The following is a 19488-nucleotide window of genomic DNA, read 5'->3' as shown; positions in this document are numbered from 1 at the left end:
TCTCCGTCCTTAGGTATTTTTATTTCTTTAAGCATGAGTTCTGTACCTAATGCTAGTAGTGTTATCCAGACCGAGCTGGATCCAATAGCTAAGAGACGGCGCATAGCTCAGAGGCTCTGGGGCTTGGATATACAAAGCTCCAGCCGCGTGGATCAGCTCAGTGCTTACTTCGACCATTTCCGAGATCAGGCTGGCCAGCTTAACGTTTCGATGGACGATGTATTCACCGCAGCCGACATTCTGAAGAACAAACCTGACTCTACGCGACAGCATTTGAGAAATACTATGACCTCAGCATTAAACCATGGCCAAAGCACCAAGGATACTACGACGAGCCACGTACAGCATAACAGTGCGGTACCTGGACCTCAAAATATCACAGTCAGGGACAGCGTAATAGAAGAAACTATTGTTGCCACCATAAGAGTGATGCTAGCAGTAAATATCAACCTTGACTCGAGGACAGTATTTCTGGCGACACTTGGTCTTAACTGGGGCGAAAGCCAGTCTTTAACAAGTTTCATAAAAGAGACCTTCCCAAAGCACGCCTATAATGACGAGCCCCATACACCCTTCATGGCGAGTCGACTTCGCGCACGTTACCTAGAGGACCACGCCGACGTTCAACTTGAGTGGACTCATCACCTTCCTGATCATCTGGTGTTGAACATAGGCAGCCAGACCAAAACCCTGCGAGTTTTCGACCTCGTGTCACTCCTTGAGATGACATACGAGGTGATGAAAGACGAACCATGGGAGACATCTGTTGAAGATAGCTTAAAGCGGTATGTACAAACAAATTGACAATCTGGATTTGACTGATCTATAAAAGAGGATGTTACACCCCAACATTCCTTTATGAAACTCTACAAACTATTCGACTGCTATTCCCACCCCAAGACCAACAATGGCTCGATCGAAAAATCGAATTTAACTCCCGCTGGTATCGCTGGAGAGGCAACGATGTCCGGCTAGTAGATCAAAGAATATCAGCGCCGCTTAAGTGCCATCATGGGGAGACTGTGTACGAGAGGCCACTTACTACACGGCGAGAGCTCTTTGAGAGATATCCTCACTGGGCGATTCGCTTGCATAGTTTATATGCTGAGTCTGAAGATCCTGCACCTGTTTCTCGACCGGGACGGTGGGCGCAGCGGAGAAGATCGCCGAGACATGCGCTTTGGTTGACTTTTGTTGCATTGGTAGCAGCGGCACTGTTTGGGATTGTAGCGACGATAATTGGAGCGGTACAGGTTTGGATATCGTGGTGTCAGTGGAAAGGTCAAGGTTCCTCCATTTGTTGACTGGATGAATAAGATTCACATAGACATTGGAATTCACGGTGCAAAAACTTAAAATATACTTGTGAATCCTCCAGTGTCCTCGTTTTCATAAGACTAAAATTTTAATTTACTAGCTCAGCACTATTCAATGATTAGCGAGAGGGGAGAGGGTTTTGTTCGAGGTAAGGCGCGTGGTGCGAGCATCACTTATCAGGTACATTGACTAAAATGACACTCACAAAACATGATTCAGGAGAGACTTTTGTTCTTGATGCGTCTCTAATCTATCTGCTGAAGCTGCTTTCGATACGTATCCAAATCAACAACAGACCAAACCCAGTGGATCTTGCCTGCATCAAGCCAATACATGACATGCTCATGGAACTTGACACTCTTCCCATTTGGTTCAGCACCAGCCCACGTCTTGACAGGAACACCGGTAAACTCCAATCTGGCCGCAACTCTCCCTGCATCCTTATCGACGATGAGATCTTGAATGTCAAAGTACAGCCCTTGAATTGCACTTTGGCTCTCTGAGATCAGAGATATGTACTCTGCGATGGTCTTTTTCACGGTATTATGCGTTACTACTGGCTGACAGAACTGGTCAAACTTTGCCTCCATAGTCTTGTCGTTGATGCTCTTGATGTATTCGCGGTACAGTGCTGCAAGGTCAAAAGAAGTAGGTTTCAGTTCTTCCAACGGCGGAGGTGTTGTAGTTTGCTTTGCTGAGCGAGAGTCGCCATCTTTAAGTCGTTTAATAGTTGCCAAGCGACCATCAAAAAACCATGTGAGGATAATCTCCTGACAATCATACCGTTCACCATCGGGAAGTGTTTCAGTCTTGATGACTCTCGCAGCGACGGCTTGGGCGTTGACATCCACCACACAGCTATCAAGCTTCACCGAGACTCCAGTGGCCGCACGTAGGTTTGCGATGAAGTTATCGCGCTGTTGAGAGGTTGTATCGATCAACATACTCGGCTGGAACAAGGATTCTAGAGTTTCCCAGGTCGTCTCATTTCGAGCGTCCAGGATAGATTTTAGGAGATTGATAAGCTCAGATCGCGATTTTAAAGAGGACATGATGGAGATATGTCAATATCATTTGGCGGTCTGTTGCAAGAAGCAAGGTGCTCACTGTCTCCGATGAAGTGGAGGTTGCATTTATACCTGGCTTGGCTCGTTGACAATAGCGCCCTTCGAGGATCCTTCAGCATTAGTCATCAAAACTCTGGCTTGGCGATGCCATAACATCAGTTCGTGTTCGATAATGTTCAACTCAGAGGTTCCATTCCTTCCCAGCGAACCTGGTAATGAGTCTAATCAAGTAAAACAAGAAGCTTCGCTGGTGCAAACCGGTATAAAAACCACTCATATACAGTAACTAACAGTAGTTAGATGAGAACTTGTCCAATCCGACTGATCGACAACTGCATCACGGACCACAGAGATACATGAACTCTTTGTAGCTTTCACATGGTAATTGTAACCATCACACGTACTTATTCTTGCGAAGGTCCCATTGATAACAGGAAAAGGATAGGAATTGGTTTGCATTGCGGAGGTGGGTTTGCCGGAGCGTAATGGTATCTGTACCCTTTGCGGATAAGGGTGGGAGGATCTGAATTGCTACGCCGCCTCTTCCTTAATATCATAATTCATAATATATCCAACAGATATAACAAGGCCAATGCTATTCAAAGATAGAGTACTGTTCTTTCTTGGATAGCGACGTTCTGCTCAGAGTTCTCAACCTGCATTATAGTAGCTGGACCGAAGATCCTTTCATAAGATGCAATGCAAAAGCTGAACAGCTGAAGAGGAGCCTCCCAAACGTCGACTTGAATAAGTTGACAAGACCGGGAGTCTGGGCCATTGCCCACGGTGTCCGGCTAAGAACCAACTGCACCACGATCGATTTATTTGACTTACGCCACGAAGCCTGAATGTTTTCTTACAGGCAACTTAATGTTCGAGGCATTGAGTCTGATCATTTTCCCATCCAGACAAACTGTCGATCTACGGCCGAAAGGAGACACCGCGGCCATCCTCATGTTTAGCAAGGCAAAGCAGGAAAAGCTCATACGAGCAGTAGAATCGAAGCTCAAACGTTTAGAGTTGATGCCTCTGCGCGATCCGGATGAGATTGACGAAACCATGGACGTTCTGCATTCATCGATTTCTGGGCTTCTTAGATCTTTTATGACTCCTGTTTGGCGTACAGGCAGATCTCGGCACAACAGAGTCTACAATAAGGTTGTCCATGAGGCCATGAAACGCGACAAAAGGGCATTAGACAAATATCGTCGAACTCTAACAACCTTACGGGATCTACCGCCTGTCAAGAATATTCGAGCGGAAGAGAAAGCCCAAAGACTTGCCTGTGGTGTCAGAGTTGCACGACGAGCCAGGAATACACGAAGAGACACTGACGGTGAAGCGCATTGTATGATCAATGCCGGCCTCACGATGGCATTGATCCTCGCGATCTCCCTCGAGGGTATGACACTAGATACTGAATCGAAGCACCAAGTTATGGCTCTTCATCTCGGGATGGGATGGATGGTTGGAGCAGACGGTGAGTCGGAGGGAACATCTGGCGTGTATCGAACCGGAATCACGTCGGGCTCGTTGAGCAAGGTAGGATAGTAGAAAAGCTGGAGGATCCGAACGGTGGAGAAGGTGAGTTGTTGTCAAGACCAACCCTGGAGGGATGCTTCTTGAGTCGACGGAAAAGAGTGCCTCGCATTGAAGGTGCCTCTCTCACGTCCCGTAAGGGACTTGAGGATAAGTAACGGAACGTAACATGTAGGGAAGTCGGTAATTGCCAACAAATGCATTTGTCTTCTGTTATAAATCTAGAGTACGATTCCTCAAATGCGACACGCACGTAAATATCAGCCTGGAATTTAATGATCAAACGCTGGAACCAACCAATGCCCGACGGGGACAAACTCCCAGTGACTACAGGCACTATTAGTGGCGAATGCCGTGTAATTCTGGTCTCCACTGGATTAGAGAGGTCTTTGCGTCGATCAAATTTAGTGGATGGTGCACTATCTCCGGGGCGTTGGCTGTCCCATAGTCGCTTAAACTCAGCGCCCAGAGTCCCCGGCCTCACCGACAAACAGCGATGATGGTGAATGTGAGCAGAAGCCCAATTCATCACCGCCATCAATCACAGCGTTAAGCACTGTAATTCACGCGTCACTTCTAATCCCAATATCCTTTACCGACGAGACTATAGAACAGATAACAATTTAAATGGCTTCGTGCAAATTGCCGCTCACAATCGCTGTATCTCAGATGTCGAGGCATTATTCAGTGTCTCTCACTACACCCACCAGAAGCTGACCAATCCAAAGCCCAGCATGGGAAAATTTGCCCCATCAACCTCGATACTCGCTCAGCCAAAATACCAGTAACACTGACTGATTGACTGCCCGGTCAACGTACGGACGTCACCAACACTTGACTCATCGACGATGAAGAAGTCAATAGCATGCGGCGCATGTCGCTCCTCCAAGCGCAAAGTGCTCCTCTCCCCTCCCCATCCCTCTCACAGCAACTGACTCACCCTTCTCAGTGCATTCACTCAGGCGGTCCGCCCTGCACGCGCTGTCGCGACCGCGGCGACGAGTGCGTCTTCCCGCCCAAAGGCACATCATTCATCTTCCGCCGGAGCCGTCTCGAGCGTCATCGGGATGAACTCGGAGCCGGGGCTGGGAGCCGGGCTGACTCGGAGCTCATCCGGGCCGGGAACTTGGCCACCACAGACCCATTCGGCTTCCTGACGGATGAGGTCAAGAACAGTTATCTGCGCTGCTCGTACAAGTGGTCGTTTCACCATATTCCGAATCTCCTCATTGCTATTCGTGAGAGGAGGTTGGATCCTTTGCTGGTTTGGGCGATGCTGGCTATCACTGTGAGGTGCGGCATATGATTCCCTCGCGTATCATCTCACTCACATGTCGCAGGTTCTCACAGGCTGCACCGCCGGGGTACGCGACACAGGTCGAAGCAAGCAATACATTCGCTGCTCATGCGCGGTCGCTCGTCCTGTCACTTGTGGACCAACCAACCGTTCATCGCGCTCAGGTTCTTCTCATGCTAACCGGGCATTCTTGGGGCGCCGGTGAGGGCAGAAGAGCATGGGTTTATCTCGGTATGGCAGTGCGCATGGCCCAAGTCCTTGGTCTATTTGAAGAACCACCACCAGCGATAACTCGAGAGGACTTTATCGACGCTGAAGAGAGGCGTCGCACCGCATGGACTTGTTTCCTGATGGATAGTCTTCTCAGCGGAGGAAAGGGTCGCGACAGGATGCTGTCGGGTGATAAGATGCGGATCCAACTCCCATGTGAGTCGGATAGCTTCAATTTTGGCCAGATCGTGCTGTGCGAAAGACTCGATGGCTCAATGCCGGACGGGTCCGCGATGGGTACTGTCCACGGCAGTCTAGGCATCGTAGCCAACAGCATGCGCGTCGCTGATGTCTGGGGCGCCGTCGCCAAATGGGCTTGTACACGGCACGACAACACTGTACCGCCATGGCAGCCTCAGTCCGAGTTCCAGATGCTGCTTTCCCGGCTTGAACTCTGGAAGAACTCATTGCCCGAACGACTACGCTATGAACTCTTCCTCCTACGAGCGCACAGCGTGTCCAACCAAGGCCAAGCATATTGCTACATGCACTGCATCTACTTCATGAGCGTCATCTTCCTCTACCGATCTTACCTCCCTGAAGTTGAGATGCAAAAGGCCAGAGTTGGCGATAAGGATTGGGATCAATGGTCAACGTGGTCAAGCAAAGAACTCGAGAAAGTAGCCGAGCAGGTCTGTGACATGCTACAAGAGATACGCGCATTTGGGCTGTACTTCCTACGCGGTCTCGTTCCATGGATTGGCTTCACCATTTATACGGCCGTCGGAACGATGCTGTACTTTTATCACTTCCCAAATCCCGGCGACACGGCGCATCAAGTTGAGAAGCGAAGGGAGCATATTGTCGAGGGCCTCTTGTTCCTCAAAGACATGCGACAAGCTTGGCCGATGGCTGACACCTGGGTAAGTCATCCGTCTCATGCCAGTAACTGTACTGACGGATCACAGCGCGAGAAGATCAAGGCGATGCAGATCTTCTACAGCAACATCAAGGCCGACGGTGATCTCGCAGTAACGCCCAGCGAACGACGAGAAATGCGCAACGCAATCATCGACTACGGCGCTCTCCAACCCGATCCCGTCCGTCAGCCCGACGCCGAAAGCACCGACGAACAAGTACTTGACCCCATCGCTCTCATATTCATTTACTAACAATTCCCAGAGCGCTACAGATGGCGAAAATGACCAGGCCTCGTCAAACGTCGACTTTTCCTTCATCGCGCCCGCAGACATTGACCTATTCGACACAGACTTTGCATTCGGCAGCAACATGTACGCGACGTTCGCCGACGCAACGCAGGGCTTCTGGGAGAGTTTCCCTGGAAGTATGGACATCGCGGGCGACATGGTCACGGAGAACTGAGTGGTTTTCTTACTGCCAAGTCGGGAAATATTGTAGGGCGATCGGCACTGAGACCCATCGTAACCTCATGACAGTGAGTGGTGGGTGAGCTGAGTTCCCCGCGATTGCATTCAGGCTAAATGCAATGTTAGCCATCACGACAGACCAGCAATTATAAAAAGTCACCACTCATTCACGACAATGCCTAATTCTCACCTCAATCTCATCGCATCAGTCAAAATGCCACAGGTCACAAACCCCATCCTTCCGGGCTTCAATCCCGACCCGTCAATCTGCCGCGTCGGCGATGACTACTACATCGCTACATCCACCTTTGAGTGGTTCCCCGGCGTTCAGATCCATCACTCCAAAGACCTCGCCAACTGGACTCTTGTCGTACGTCCAGTGAACCGCAAGAGTCAGCTAGACATGCGCGGTGAGCCTGATAGCTGCGGTGTCTGGGCGCCCTGCCTGACGCACGATGGAGACAAGTTCTGGCTCGTGTACACGGACGTCAAGCGCAAGGACGGTTCGTTCAAGGATGCGCATAACTACATTATCACTGCGCCTGCTATCGAGGGGCCGTGGAGTGATCCCGTGTACGCTAATTCCTCTGGCTTTGATCCATCGCTGTTTCATGATGATGACGGTCGCAAATGGTTCAACAACATGACCTGGGATCATCGCGCTCGTCCTCATCTGTTCTCTGGTATCTTTCTTCAAGAGTTCGATCCTAAGCAGGGTAAACTCGTGGGGCCAAAGAAGAACATCTTCAAGGGTACAGATCTGGCTTATGTTGAGGGGTCGCATTTGTATAAGCGCAATGGATGGTATTACCTCTCTACAGCAGAGGGCGGCACAGGCTATACCCATGCCATGACCCTCGCACGATCACGAAACATCTGGGGTCCTTATGAAGTTCATCCGCAAAAACACGTCGTCACTTCAAAAGATGCACCCAACGCAGCGCTCCAAAGAGCTGGACACGCTGATATCGTGGATACACCCGATGGCAAGACCTACATCGTGCATTTGACCGGGCGCCCTGTTACCCAAAAGCGACGTTCAGTCTTGGGTCGAGAAACAGCTATTCAAGAAGCTTACTGGGGCGATGACGACTGGCTGTACATCAAGAACGGTCCAGTCCCAAGTCTTCACGTAGATCTCCCTGCTGCACGCGACGACACAGCGTACTGGGAAGAAAAGCGGTATACTTTTACCGACAAACTCCATATTGACTTCCAATGGCTACGAACACCTGAACCAGAGCGCATCTTCAATATCAAGAACAACCAACTCAGTCTCATCGGTCGAGAATCCGTCGGTTCATGGTTCGAACAAGCCCTCGTCGCGCGTCGTCAAACCCACTTCTCCTACGACGCCGAAACGGTGATAACCTACTCCCCCGAAGACGAGCGCCAATTCGCCGGTCTAACAGCCTACTACTGCCGCTTCAACTTCTTCTACCTAACCGTAACCGCCACCGCCGCCGGCCAACGCGAGCTACAGATCATCTCCTCCGAAGAGTCATTCCCAATAGGTCGTCTAGAGCGTCCCTTCGCCGAGCCCGTGGAAATTCCCAACGAGGGCAAGGTTCGACTTGCGGTTAGTGTTCGTGCGGGAAGCACACTTCAGTTTTACTACGCTCTCGAGGGGCAGGAGTTGAAGGAGATTGGACCTGTGTATGATGCTTCTATCTTGTCAGATGAGTGTGGAGGACATCCTAAGGATGGAAGTTTCACGGGTGCTTTTGTGGGGATGGCGTGTTCGGATGTTAATGGGCTTGCGAAGGAGGCGCAGTTTGATTATTTTGTTTATAGGCCTGTGCATGATAAGTTGGATCGATATGAGATATAGAGAAAACGAATAGTCAATTCGAACACAAAGATTTCAACTTATGAAACCTCGTCACATATAATGAACTCGGAAAACAAAACAACTCGGAGAATAAAACCGTTAGCTAGAGAATGAAGGACAGAATACCTTGAAGCCTATCGCAAGATTCACGGTCCTCGAACTTCTGAACCAACTACAAACCAAACGCCGTCTTCGCACGCTGAAAGTACTCCAACCTCGGCTGGAGATCCGTCCCAACACACTCCTCAATATACTTCTGAAACCCCGTATCAACATCCGTCTTGAATGCCTGTCGAACATCCTCCTTACACTGCGTCCTCAAAAACCAAGGTCCACTTCCAAAGTTGTACTTATCAACCGTAACATCATCCAACAAATCCCCCAACTCCTGATCCGAAAGCCCCTCCACACTCTCAATACCCTGCCATCCCTTGGCCAGCTCGGGAATACTCTTCGCATAGAGAAGATTAAAGTTCGGCATCTGCATATTCGCAGTTCCTTGGCCTGGGCGTCCAGGATAGTGATTCCGCTTGTACTGGAAATCTCCTGACTCAAAGGCCATGAGAGCGAGAACAGCGGCGATTTCAGCGGGGGAGTAGATCTGCTGGGATTGGAAGCTGGAGATGATGAAGGGGGCGGCTTGGGTTGCTGTGCGGCATTCTTTGTTGCCGGTGGGGCAGATCTTTGATTTGGGGGCTATGGCTTCGATGATGGGGACCGCAGACAGCGAAGCTGCTGAGAGGGAGGCCAAAGAGGCGATGAGAGAGAGGGTAGTGAATTTCATTGTGATGAATGTCGTGGTATCAAGAGCTGATAGTAGCTGGTTGACGTTGAGTTGAGGCAAATGACTTGAAAGAGAGTGTGTTTAAGTAAAATCCACCAGGGATAGTCAATGCGAAAAGAACGTCTGTGAAACACAACGTATCACGAAGAGAAAAAAAAGGAGTGAATGACCTCACAATCAATGGGAGTGAATAAGGATGCCAAGAACAAACACACTTTCAGGGAGCAAGTCCCCTAGATATACATTTTTTCCTCAAGCACGATCCGTGTAGAAACAATCCCAGCCGCGTTACCCAATAACATTCCATGTCGAGGCGCAGGCAAACAAATGGTGAAACAGATGAAATGTGAAACGAACTGCTTCCGACCAATTGATGGGATCTGCAGGGGTTGGAGTCGGAAAGCTCGGCATTGTTTTAGGGGTAATGGGGGAAAGGGGCTGTGATTGGCGCTGGTACTACCCTGCAGTGACATAAAGGAATAGCCAATGCTCGGCAGTTAAAGGGCATGGGAGTGGTTGGTGAGTTTTGTCAGCTTGAGTGGAGATGTCTGTGTAAGTTGGGTCTGTCTCACTTACACCAAGGAACAGAGCGACACCAGAACAGAAGAGTAAAAAGATCAGTGCCACAGCCACTTGAAAGCATGAACAAAGAGAATTAATTACAATCTACCCATCCACCATTACATCACTACAGCTACCAATTGCCTACTCATCCCAGGTAATCTTCATACTCGTAGGAAACGGCCAAATGCTTCCCCAATCCTCCGTCATATAGACAAAGAAACCGCCCGGTCTCGGCACCTTCTTCAACTCTCCCTGCGCGCCCGGCACTCTCCTAACACCCTTCTTCCTAAACACCGCTCTAAATAGCTCCGTGAGCGCAACCTGGCTGATATCCCGTCCCAGACACGCGTGCGGTCCAACGCCATAGTGGATGTACTTATCCAGCGGACGCTTCGGGTCCACGACTCCAGGGTTGGGGAAGATCTTGGGGTCTTGGGCTGCTTGGACGAACGATACAAAGACGCGGTCGCCGGCGTTCACGGGGATGCTGCGGCCGTCGTCCTCGTGGATTGTGTCGGGGCCCGTAGCTTCGCGGTAGAGACCGAATGTGCCGGCCATGCGGATGCCTTCCATTGCGTAGCCGAGGAGCAAGGCGTCTGTCTCGTCGCCTGTTTCGAGGGCGGCGATGCGGGCTAGTTCGGGGCGGTATTTCTCGCCTGCTGGTGAGAGATACCAATCCAGCGTTTGCGCAAACTAAACTCATTAGCACTCACTCACTCAATTGAAGAGTAGGGGAAGTTTGACTTACCACTTGAGCCTGGTTGGGCACCATAGCACCAGCCGTAGGCAGGATCTGACTCCAGACAATATCCTCCGTACTCAAGCCCGCCTTCTTCAATCCCTTCGCCATATTCTCACCATACCTCGCCAGCGGATCATCATTCTTATCCGGCTTGCTAGTGAAAAGTCCCTTGACACCAATGCTATTCGCCAACTTGACATTCATCTCAATAATACCACCAAGTTTCTGCGCAACCTCTCGCGCACCCTGTCTAAGCGGGAAACTCTTGGCAGGATCAATGTCAAAGAAGATACAGACAAAGATGACAGCGAGAATCATGTACAGCTCCTGCTCGGAGAACACACCCTTTGGATTCTCGCTCGTCTTGAGGGGCAGGTTAAACATCCTCGCGACAAAGTGCGTGTGCGCAACGTTACCCACGTCCCGTACAACATCAACCTGCATCTTCCTCGCAAGTCTGTACGACTTCTCCGCGAGTAGTTTCTCAGCGGTTGTCGCATAAAATGACTTCACTGCATTGCGCCACGTGTCGTTGTACAAGAGCTTGCCCATGCACTTACGCTGCTGGGCGTGCAGCGCCGTGTCGCCCGATAACATGAAGCGACCGCCTGCTTCGCCCATGAGGTGCTTGAGGCCTTCTTCCCAGCAGACGCGGTACTTTTGCTGGTCCTCGAGAATGTACTTTGCCGCGTTGTACCCGATGATATTGATACGTGTGGCTGTGGGTTCGGGACGGGAAAAGTCAAAGCGGTCTGCGCGCTTGATGTTTGTGAGGATCTTCTTGTTCTCGGAGGGGATGACCATTGGGTAGTGAGCGTAGACGGAGTTGCCCTTGAAGTGCTGGGGGAATGCACGGAGGAAGAGTTTGTAAAAGACACAGCCGTGGTTAACCTTGAGATCGTAATCGACTTCCTTGTATCCCCAGTTCGTCAAGTGGCGAGGGTTGTAGTCGGTGGTGTAGTACCTATCACCTCTGACCAGGGCCACAGCATCGGAGAGGACGACTCGAGAGATGGTGTACGTCGGCGCGATACCAACACCAGGAACCATGGGAGTCTTTGCTTCCTCGGCGACGATGCCAGGGTACAACTCGACGTAATCGGGATGCTGATACAGATTGCGCAGGGCATCAGCGACGGAGGGATCAGAGTTGATGTCCTCAAACGTCTCATACGCCTTCAACCCGAAATGCTTCCTAAACTCATTCAATCCCGCCAAGTTCCACTTCCTCCCACGCATGATACCCAGCATCTCAATAGGCTTCATGATGCGTGGAACATTGCGTCCGCCGAATGCACCACCAGGCTGTTCAATAGCCGTAGCCAGCGCCTCAACCAGTTCATCATCGTTAAACTTGCCATCAGGACCTCTCTTGAAGCCGCCAAAGGTTCTCTCACTCGGCTCATCAGCAACACTAGCCTCGAACGCTTTGAGTGCCTTCATCATAGTCTGCAGGTTCATAGGCCCATAGTTCTCACCGAGAAGCTCAGTGTAGAAATCCTGAACCCACTTGTCGTCCATCTCCGAGAGACACGAGTGCCAGCGATAGCAAAGGTTGAATTCAGCAGAGACGACGTTTCCCGTGCCACTCTCCGACAGGTCCTTCGTGCCGACACTAACGCCCATTTCCTGTCTCGGATCAAGAGTCCACGTCGTATCAACCCTGTTCAAGTTGATGATGTTTCTCACATAGTCAATAAGCGTGATGTTGATGTACAGCCCACTGGTAACAAGTCTCGCTGTTTCAAAGAGCTCCGTGTCGCGCTTCTTCCAAGCAGCATCTGCAGCTTCGGGAGAGAGATGCTCAGCTGGTTTGGAGAAGCGACCGCCCTCGTTGATGTCTGCGAGGTTCGTGGCGACATGGTTGTGAAAGCGGTTGAACATGATGAGAAGGATGGGAACACCGGGTGGATTACCGATCAGACGCTTATCAGCGAAACAATCAGGTTTCAATTGACCGTCCTTGAATGTTCTGATTGAGTCGCGGTCTTTTTCGGTTGAGCCGTAGAGAGGGGCGAGGTCGAGATAGGAGGAGGAGTCGTTCTGGTTAGGGTCTTGGAGGTTTGTCCAGAAGAGGTCTGCGGATGTTAGTCGATTGATGAGGCATGAGGTGAACGGAGGGAGCTTACCGTGAATGATAATAGTGGCCCAGTACCAAAGAATACTCGAAACATTGTTCGGATTCTTCCTAAAAGCGTCTCTCGCAAAGACACTCTCGAAAATAGCCTCGGGATCAGGCTGCGCACCAAGACTCATGCCCTTGGGACGGACGGTTCTAGAGTAGGGGGTTCTCGCGGCGCCCAATTGAGGAAGATACGGGTTCTGCATCGTCAGTCCCAATCACCAATCATAGCAGCGGATAAAGAGAGAGTGTAGACTTACATTGTTAGACCCATCAGGCTGTCGGAACCGAAACTTATCTCCCATGTACAGCATAGGCGGATGATCAATCGAGTTCCAAAGCTGCGAGATGAAACTATTCGTCAAAGACTCCTGAACCTTGGAGTGATCGCTCAAATTAGCGACGAGTTGAATTGTGCGCTCCATGATCATCGTCTTGTCATCCTGTTGAGTTTCACCCTTGACTTTGGCCTTGACGATCTCGAGCAGTGTTTTGAGATCTACTTCAGTCAGCCTCATTCACCCTCGCCCAACACTACATCAAGGCCAACGACTAAGGAGAGATTGAGAACATACCTCTTCCACGAAGACGTCGAATGTCCTGCTTCAAACCCGGTCTATTCTCCACAACACGATACGACCCATCGCCCATCTCCTTCGGGAGCGGCCGTTTACTCGCGACGCGGAGTTGCTTGAAGCTCTTGACGATACCATCCTTCTTGTCACCATTAGGAAGAGGCTTAGCTTCAGATTTGGTAGAAGACGAAGCAGGAGAAGATTTCTTCTCGTAGCCGTTTGTAGCTACGCCATTCTTGTGTTCCGCCATGATTGCAGTAAAGCTTCAAAACAAAAACACCAGAGTAAGAAGCTTCAAAACAAAACACCAGAGAGTGAGAAGCTTCAACAAGAACAGTAAGAAGCTGGGAGCGGGAGAGGGGAGCTGGGAGGGTGGACGTACGCCTCTTTATCTTGTCTCTTCTCTCAAGCACATGCGAGCTGCAACACAGTACAAGACCAGCTTGAGACCATGCAAGCTCCCAAGACACGGCATTCCAACCTCCGCTCCCCCAAAAACCAATAAAACACACAGATTGACAAACCAGATGCAGTGGAACAAGACCTACGCGGAGCCGGACGCCCTCCTAGCTCCAAAAGAAGGTCAATCACCCTTGGAGATCCATGGATCTACAGCGCCACTGGCAGCAAGAGTATTTGTAAGTGAGGGTAGATCTCTCCGCCATGTCTGAGATCTTTGTCTTGCTTCCGAGACACAAGTCAATGCACATGCAGCTACCTACCTGCATCAATCCCTATTTGGTTTATTGATATTGATGCTCGCATGATGCCGTGGCTTCAGCCCAATTCTTCCCAAGCTCACTCTCAAGGTCACCAACCAAAAGCTACAAGCACCAGCCAAAATCGATAGCGGACCGACCCGGTCTAAGCTGAACCCGTCCCAATACGGCAGACTAACTGGCTGATCGACCAACCCGGCATTTACAAAAAGTCTGGCCCTAAGCTTTTTTTAGCGCAGTCACCTTCAACTGAGACACTTGATAATCAGCACGGTGTGAGTGGTCCCTTTCAGAGCTGAAAGTCCTCTTTGGGAAAAGGGTGCGGAGGCGGGAGAGACCAAATGACGTGGTGTATTTTGTTTGGGGGGCTGAAACTGTATTGATATCCATTGTCTTGGAAACGATCCCCTTGCTTGAGTGTGCAGTAAACAGTACTGGATATCAGCCTTGATACAAATAAACAATATTGAAGAAGCCATTGAGGCAAAGCAATAGCATCAGCTCATTTGCAATAGACAATACTCTCTCCCCTGCCTCTCCCAGTTCCCTCCGTCGATCCCTCACCACTCACCCGGTCCTCCCCAAGCTCCCATTTTCAGCTCGCCGATCCCTACCCCTAACGCCAATCCTGCACCCTTTTCGACCTCCTCATTATTGGATCGTCCCTCAGCCCAGAGACGGTTCCCCACTCCTCCCAAGATCCAATCTTAATCCCTAGATCTCATTCTCCACAGCGGGATAAAGATCGACCCAATATCCATTTTGGGCAGGGTACAGATCTGCATCGCACAGGTTTTCATACTGTAGACTGCATACTGTGCGGTAGGGAACACTTTATTGATCCTTCGCAGTGAGGGAGGTGCAGAAAATACCCGGCCTCAAATGCAGCTCTCACCAGAATCAGTCACTGAAGGTTGCGCGATAACGGTTTGCGACACTCTTTGTACCTCATCACATAACTCCATCGCTATGCATCCTCTATTTAGCTATGTCTATTTGGTCCTTAGGTCATGTACATAAAAGTCCAGCTTATCGCTCTCATAAACATGGCCCTTCGGCTGTCCCGCGCCCCGGTAAATATTGTCAATCGAATGCTGATGAAATGTATCCTGGTGATTACAATTGAGAATATGATCCAGCCCCGGAGGATGCGTCAATCGAAAGATGCCATACCTAAAGATTGTCAGTGTCTGCTCAAGTCTCCCTTTGATCGCGTGACTTACGATGGCTGAAACTTCGGTGCGCATACAATCGCAACACTCTCGGGCATCATAACCTGATACCCAGCATGCGTATGCAAATCCCTCGAGCTCATGAAACACGTCTGCGTCGGATGCGTGTGAATCCACCCCAGCAGCAGCAAATCCTCCTTCATGCAGTAATCAAACATGACCTCCTCGTTCTCCGTCTCACATGTATCCGACGTACACTTCTGATCCGGGATCAAGAGACACCGCACAAACAGCGCATTGTTGATCGGAGTGCCGCACAACATACCGCACATTTCCAGCCCGCGACGTGTATTGTCCGCTGCAATGTCGAGGAATTTCTGGCGCAGGTTTTTCGGAATGAAGAGGGAGCGTATTGGATCGCCGTTCTCGAGGTATGCGCCTGGTTTAAAGGTGAGACGCTCTTTTTTGGGGAGTGTTGGGGGGGTGTCGAGGGCTTCTTTGCGGGGGACTTCGGGACGCGCGGGTTGGGGTGATGGTGAGGGGATGAGAGGTGCGTAGCCTGGTAGAGGGACTTTTTGAGGAAGAGCTGGTGGGAGACTTTGTAATGATGGTGTGTGTAGAGGTTCTTTTGGTGGAGGAGCGACGGGTTCCTTCGGTGGGCGACTTGGCTGTATTGAAGGTATTGGTGTTTGGCCCTCGTATTCAACGGCTCGTGGTCTCGAGATCGATGGATAACTGTATGTATGCGACGTCGGTCGGTAATCATCATCAGTCCGTCTCTCCTGCGCCGAATCAAGAGCATGCCTCGTCGCCTCCATCTGCCGCCTCAGATCCTCATCATCTCCAATCCTCGCCCCATCCCACTGATCCCATCTCCCACCTCTTCTTCTCGACATGATATCCTCATCTGTGATTCCGGACTGTCTCGTAGCCCTCCTCGCAGTGTCCCTCCTCATCAATTCCTTCTGCGCAAGATCAACAGCCAGATCTTGATTGTCAAACGCGTCCAGAATCTTTGCATTGCCCGTCAAACTCGGATCGCGCGCTGCAAAGTGTTCATATCGTGACGACGGCTCGGGCTCGGTGTTCGCTTTTGGCGACAGCGCCATTCGTTCCCATTCTTTGACGGCATTCTCGATCTCGGGTTTGAGCTGTTCAAGATCTTGGATGACACGCTGTATGCGTCTCGATAGCGCTTTGTACACCTTTTTGTTCTCGGGATCTTTGGCCTGGGGATGTGACGGGATGTACTTGAGGACGAGTATGGAGTGTCGATATAGCATCATATAAGCTCTTCCGAAATCGCCATCCGAGACTGCAAACGAGGCCTACACCGTTAGCTGCGCACAAACAAAGATGCAGATAGGATTAGCAGCAAACCTCTTGGTACAGCGTCTCAGCCGCACGTGTCCAGTGCTTAACAGGAATGTTCGTGTTAAACTTGAAGTTCTCCGCCTGAGCCACCAGCTCCTTGACGGTCTGCGGCCTCGTCGGCCTCATCGCAATCCTCGAGTCCATGGCGAAATATGAAAGACGAGAGTGACTTTCGCAGAGCTGAAGATGACTTTGTTAGAGTCGTCGAGGGTTATATCCAGTTCATGGTCGGGCGCCGCGTGGCTTGTTACTCAAAACAGTCCAACGTTTTAGAGCTGCCTGGTGATGGAATCATTGAGAAAACGGGTCCTGTGACGACGTGCCCGTTGTTCGGTACCTTGATTGCCCCTCCATGCCCAATGGCGGGGAATTCATTTACCCGATGCTGATTCCAAAAAGGAGGGATATGCAAGTAACCCAAAATGATGAAACGTCAGCCTCAAATTTGTGGCGCTGCAGCCACTTCTCGAATCATGGAGTAGATGGCGTGTTTTATTCCTGTGAATCGTACAATTATATCTCCCATCTGCAATGCGATCCCCACGCTGTCTCACCGAGTCGGATATTCCTTGGAAGTTTCCTCAGTAACTTGACTTGGCCTTGTATCCCGATATCTTCCGGCTTGCTACCTGTAGACATCGGGAGAATTCGCCAGCAGAAATCCCCATCATTCAAGGTTTAGGTTCGGGGAAACCGGGTCGTGATCCTTGACGAGATACTTCCATAAGAGGCAACAAGACAGACGACGGAAGAAGATGCTCATGTTTACAGAGTGCTTGATCAGGCAAGATCTCATCATGAAGTATAGAATGTGATATATCTGCCAAGAGAAAGCTATCTCTTGGTTAACCCCCAAACTTCGCATCATATCTCAGCTTCATCATGATCATGCCGCCACCATGTCGTGTCGGCCAAATAAACCCCACGGTGAAGGACGGTTATCGGCCCATCTATCCACGCCCATGACACCTCAGGTAAGGGGGGCATTGACCACGGTGTGGCCATGAGGGCCTTTGTTATTGAGGCTGCCAGGATAATATGCCGTATCCTCATCGAGTTGGGCATCTCCTGGGAAGAATTTTTGTAAGGGGCCGACGAGTTCAAAAACCGGCGTATCCCCCAGGTCTTGGATGGTTATAAAGTCTAGCATCATATCTCAATTCAAGCTCATCATATCTCTTATACCTCTCATATCATATCGCTCACTTACATCTTCAAAATGGAAGCCATCAAGAACAACTCCATCGTCTCAAGCGTCGGGATCGACATCGGCACCACCCGCAGAAGTAAACCACCCTCACTACCTCTCAAAACCTCAACTAACATCCCCAGCTGCTGTCAACGCCGCAATTGACATCTTCGCAATTGACCAAGGGCACGTCACCCTCCCCGACGACCTCTGCCCTCTCGACGCCCTCTCCAGCATACTTCGCAACATCTCCTCAGTCTTCGAGCTCGACGTCAGCGCTGATCTCGACCTAACCTGCCGTAACATCCTGCACCGCATTCTCCAATTCATCTTCGACACCAACACCCAGTCCGCCCTCGAAGAAGACTCCGAGATCTTTGCCCATCTGAGCTCCAAGCAAAAAGCCCGTATTCTCGCACAGGCCATTGCCGCATTCACAGTAATCTTCCAGCGCTTAGCTCAGACTGGCGAGAAGGTCACTTATGGCGTTTTGAACCGTGAGGCACAGCTCTTCACGGAGAGTGATCAGCGCGCATTGATGCAGAGTCTCATTGAAGGCGATGCTGTTTTTGAGAATTGTACTCGGAAGAGCGACATTGCTGAAGCTATTCTCTCTGCTATTGACGCAGACGAAGACGCAGCGACACCTCAGCCCGTTGCTGCAGATGACAAGCAAGACTTTATGTTCTCCCCCAGCGCAGCTCAAGAGCACAAGAACATGGGCGTTCCCTGGGGATTCAGCATCATGGCGATCAACTAAACCACATCACGAACTTCAACTTGACGACTGGCGTTTTTTGAAAGGACTCTCCGATTAGCGCGGCGCTCATAAAGTGCCAGGTATTTGCATTATCATAATCCGCGTACTGTAGAATATAACTCAACTCATGGTCTATTTTTCTTTCATCTCTCTCGTCATTACTGAGGTGCTTCCTTGCCCTGGCTTTGAGCTGCGGTCTGAATCTGAATGATCTCTGTCTTTTTCTTCTCCAGCTTTTCTTGTGTCTCCTTGATTGTGTCTTCTAGTCGTGTACTGAGAATATTAGCACGCGATATGTAGTGAGGGCAAAGTGCTCACATTTCACCACTGATAAAGTCCAGACGACCCTTGACTGTGTTCTCAGCCTCAAACTTGTCTTGCTTCAGCAACACTGGCCCAGCAAGCTTGTAGATTGTCTCTCCCTCTTGTAGTCGCTCAAATTCCTGACCCTCATTAGACCATGCTCACTGTATCTCAAAACATCACCTTACCTGCTGCACACCAACATTCTCCTGCTTCTGACCCTCCAACTTCTGTCGCGACGCCACAGCGTTCTGAAGTTCTACTCCCAATCAGCATAATTCCCCCTCCAAATGTACACAAACATACCGCCTTGAAGCTTCTGGAAGTCCTCAGACAGCGCCTGTAACCGTGCTTGAGGATCCGACATGATGATGTAAAAAGCGGTAAATTATCACTAAGCAGACGTAAAAAACCTGCTGCCTATTTCTGATTCGTCTTTTTTGAGTGTACTGTAGTTGTCGCCTAAATCGCCAAGGCAGAGGTCGAGAAGGTCGAGGTAAAGGTTGTGCAGCCCCTCTCTGCCCCGCTATAAGCA

General features: G+C 50.3%; 9 protein-coding genes across 12 annotated transcripts; 4 read left to right on the top strand and 5 right to left on the bottom strand.

The window, feature by feature from the left end:
• Positions 1-33: 33 nt before the first annotated feature.
• On the top strand, positions 34-1375 carry FOIG_07577 (uncharacterized protein; the record flags this gene model as incomplete). The annotated part of the gene is made up of 2 exons (XM_031207156.1): positions 34-785; positions 833-1375. The coding sequence occupies 2 exons, from the start codon at positions 34-36 to the stop codon at positions 1302-1304; spliced, it is 1224 nt and encodes a 407-aa protein (XP_031062689.1). The 3' UTR covers positions 1305-1375.
• Positions 1376-1503: 128 nt separating this feature from the next.
• On the bottom strand, positions 1504-2369 carry FOIG_07576 (uncharacterized protein; the record flags this gene model as incomplete). The annotated part of the gene is made up of 1 exon (XM_031207155.1): positions 1504-2369. The coding sequence occupies one exon, from the start codon at positions 2367-2369 to the stop codon at positions 1563-1565; it is 807 nt and encodes a 268-aa protein (XP_031062688.1). The 3' UTR covers positions 1504-1562.
• A 2402-nt stretch (positions 2370-4771) lies between these two features.
• On the top strand, positions 4772-6813 carry FOIG_07575 (uncharacterized protein; the record flags this gene model as incomplete). Its single annotated transcript, XM_031207154.1, has 5 exons — positions 4772-4819; positions 4873-5216; positions 5264-6353; positions 6399-6566; positions 6613-6813. The coding sequence occupies 5 exons, from the start codon at positions 4772-4774 to the stop codon at positions 6811-6813; spliced, it is 1851 nt and encodes a 616-aa protein (XP_031062687.1).
• A 219-nt stretch (positions 6814-7032) lies between these two features.
• FOIG_07574 (xylan 1,4-beta-xylosidase) lies at positions 7033-8649 on the top strand (the record flags this gene model as incomplete). The annotated part of the gene is made up of 1 exon (XM_031207153.1): positions 7033-8649. The coding sequence occupies one exon, from the start codon at positions 7033-7035 to the stop codon at positions 8647-8649; it is 1617 nt and encodes a 538-aa protein (XP_031062686.1).
• FOIG_07573 (uncharacterized protein) lies at positions 8517-9657 on the bottom strand. Its single transcript, XM_031207152.1, has one exon. The coding sequence runs from the start codon at positions 9431-9433 to the stop codon at positions 8822-8824; it is 612 nt and encodes a 203-aa protein (XP_031062685.1). The 5' UTR covers positions 9434-9657; the 3' UTR covers positions 8517-8821.
• Positions 9658-10031: 374 nt separating this feature from the next.
• FOIG_07572 (prostaglandin-endoperoxide synthase 1) lies at positions 10032-13856 on the bottom strand. Of its 2 annotated transcripts, XM_031207150.1 has the most exons (5): positions 13437-13856; positions 13122-13360; positions 12869-13061; positions 10746-12817; positions 10032-10690 (listed from the first exon to the last, which is right to left on the bottom strand). In XM_031207150.1, the coding sequence occupies exons 1-5, from the start codon at positions 13684-13686 to the stop codon at positions 10139-10141; spliced, it is 3306 nt and encodes a 1101-aa protein (XP_031062683.1). In that variant the 5' UTR covers positions 13687-13856; the 3' UTR covers positions 10032-10138. The 2 variants fall into 2 exon arrangements, with proteins under 2 accessions (XP_031062683.1, XP_031062684.1); XM_031207151.1 differs by having other exon boundaries at positions 10032-12817.
• Positions 13857-14462: 606 nt separating this feature from the next.
• Positions 14463-17194, bottom strand: FOIG_07571 (uncharacterized protein). Of its 3 annotated transcripts, none has more exons than XM_031207147.1 (3): positions 16708-17194; positions 15379-16655; positions 14463-15328 (listed from the first exon to the last, which is right to left on the bottom strand). In XM_031207147.1, the coding sequence occupies exons 1-3, from the start codon at positions 16843-16845 to the stop codon at positions 15148-15150; spliced, it is 1596 nt and encodes a 531-aa protein (XP_031062680.1). In that variant the 5' UTR covers positions 16846-17194; the 3' UTR covers positions 14463-15147. The 3 variants fall into 3 exon arrangements, with proteins under 3 accessions (XP_031062680.1, XP_031062682.1, XP_031062681.1); XM_031207149.1 differs by having other exon boundaries at positions 15379-16642; XM_031207148.1 differs by having other exon boundaries at positions 15379-17194.
• FOIG_07570 (uncharacterized protein) lies at positions 17187-18978 on the top strand. The gene is made up of 2 exons (XM_031207146.1): positions 17187-17987; positions 18034-18978. The coding sequence occupies exons 1-2, from the start codon at positions 17921-17923 to the stop codon at positions 18648-18650; spliced, it is 684 nt and encodes a 227-aa protein (XP_031062679.1). The 5' UTR covers positions 17187-17920; the 3' UTR covers positions 18651-18978.
• On the bottom strand, positions 17436-19470 carry FOIG_07569 (prefoldin beta subunit). Its single transcript, XM_031207145.1, has 4 exons — positions 19260-19470; positions 19142-19212; positions 18969-19093; positions 17436-18923 (listed from the first exon to the last, which is right to left on the bottom strand). Exons 1-4 carry the CDS (start codon positions 19318-19320, stop codon positions 18809-18811), a joined length of 372 nt encoding a protein of 123 aa, XP_031062678.1. The 5' UTR covers positions 19321-19470; the 3' UTR covers positions 17436-18808.
• Positions 19471-19488: the final 18 nt, after the last annotated feature.

This window comes from Fusarium odoratissimum, assembly GCF_000260195.1.
Source record: "Fusarium odoratissimum NRRL 54006 unplaced genomic scaffold supercont1.11, whole genome shotgun sequence".
NCBI lineage: Eukaryota > Fungi > Ascomycota > Sordariomycetes > Hypocreales > Nectriaceae > Fusarium > Fusarium odoratissimum.
This window is presented reverse-complemented; position numbering and strand designations above follow the sequence as displayed.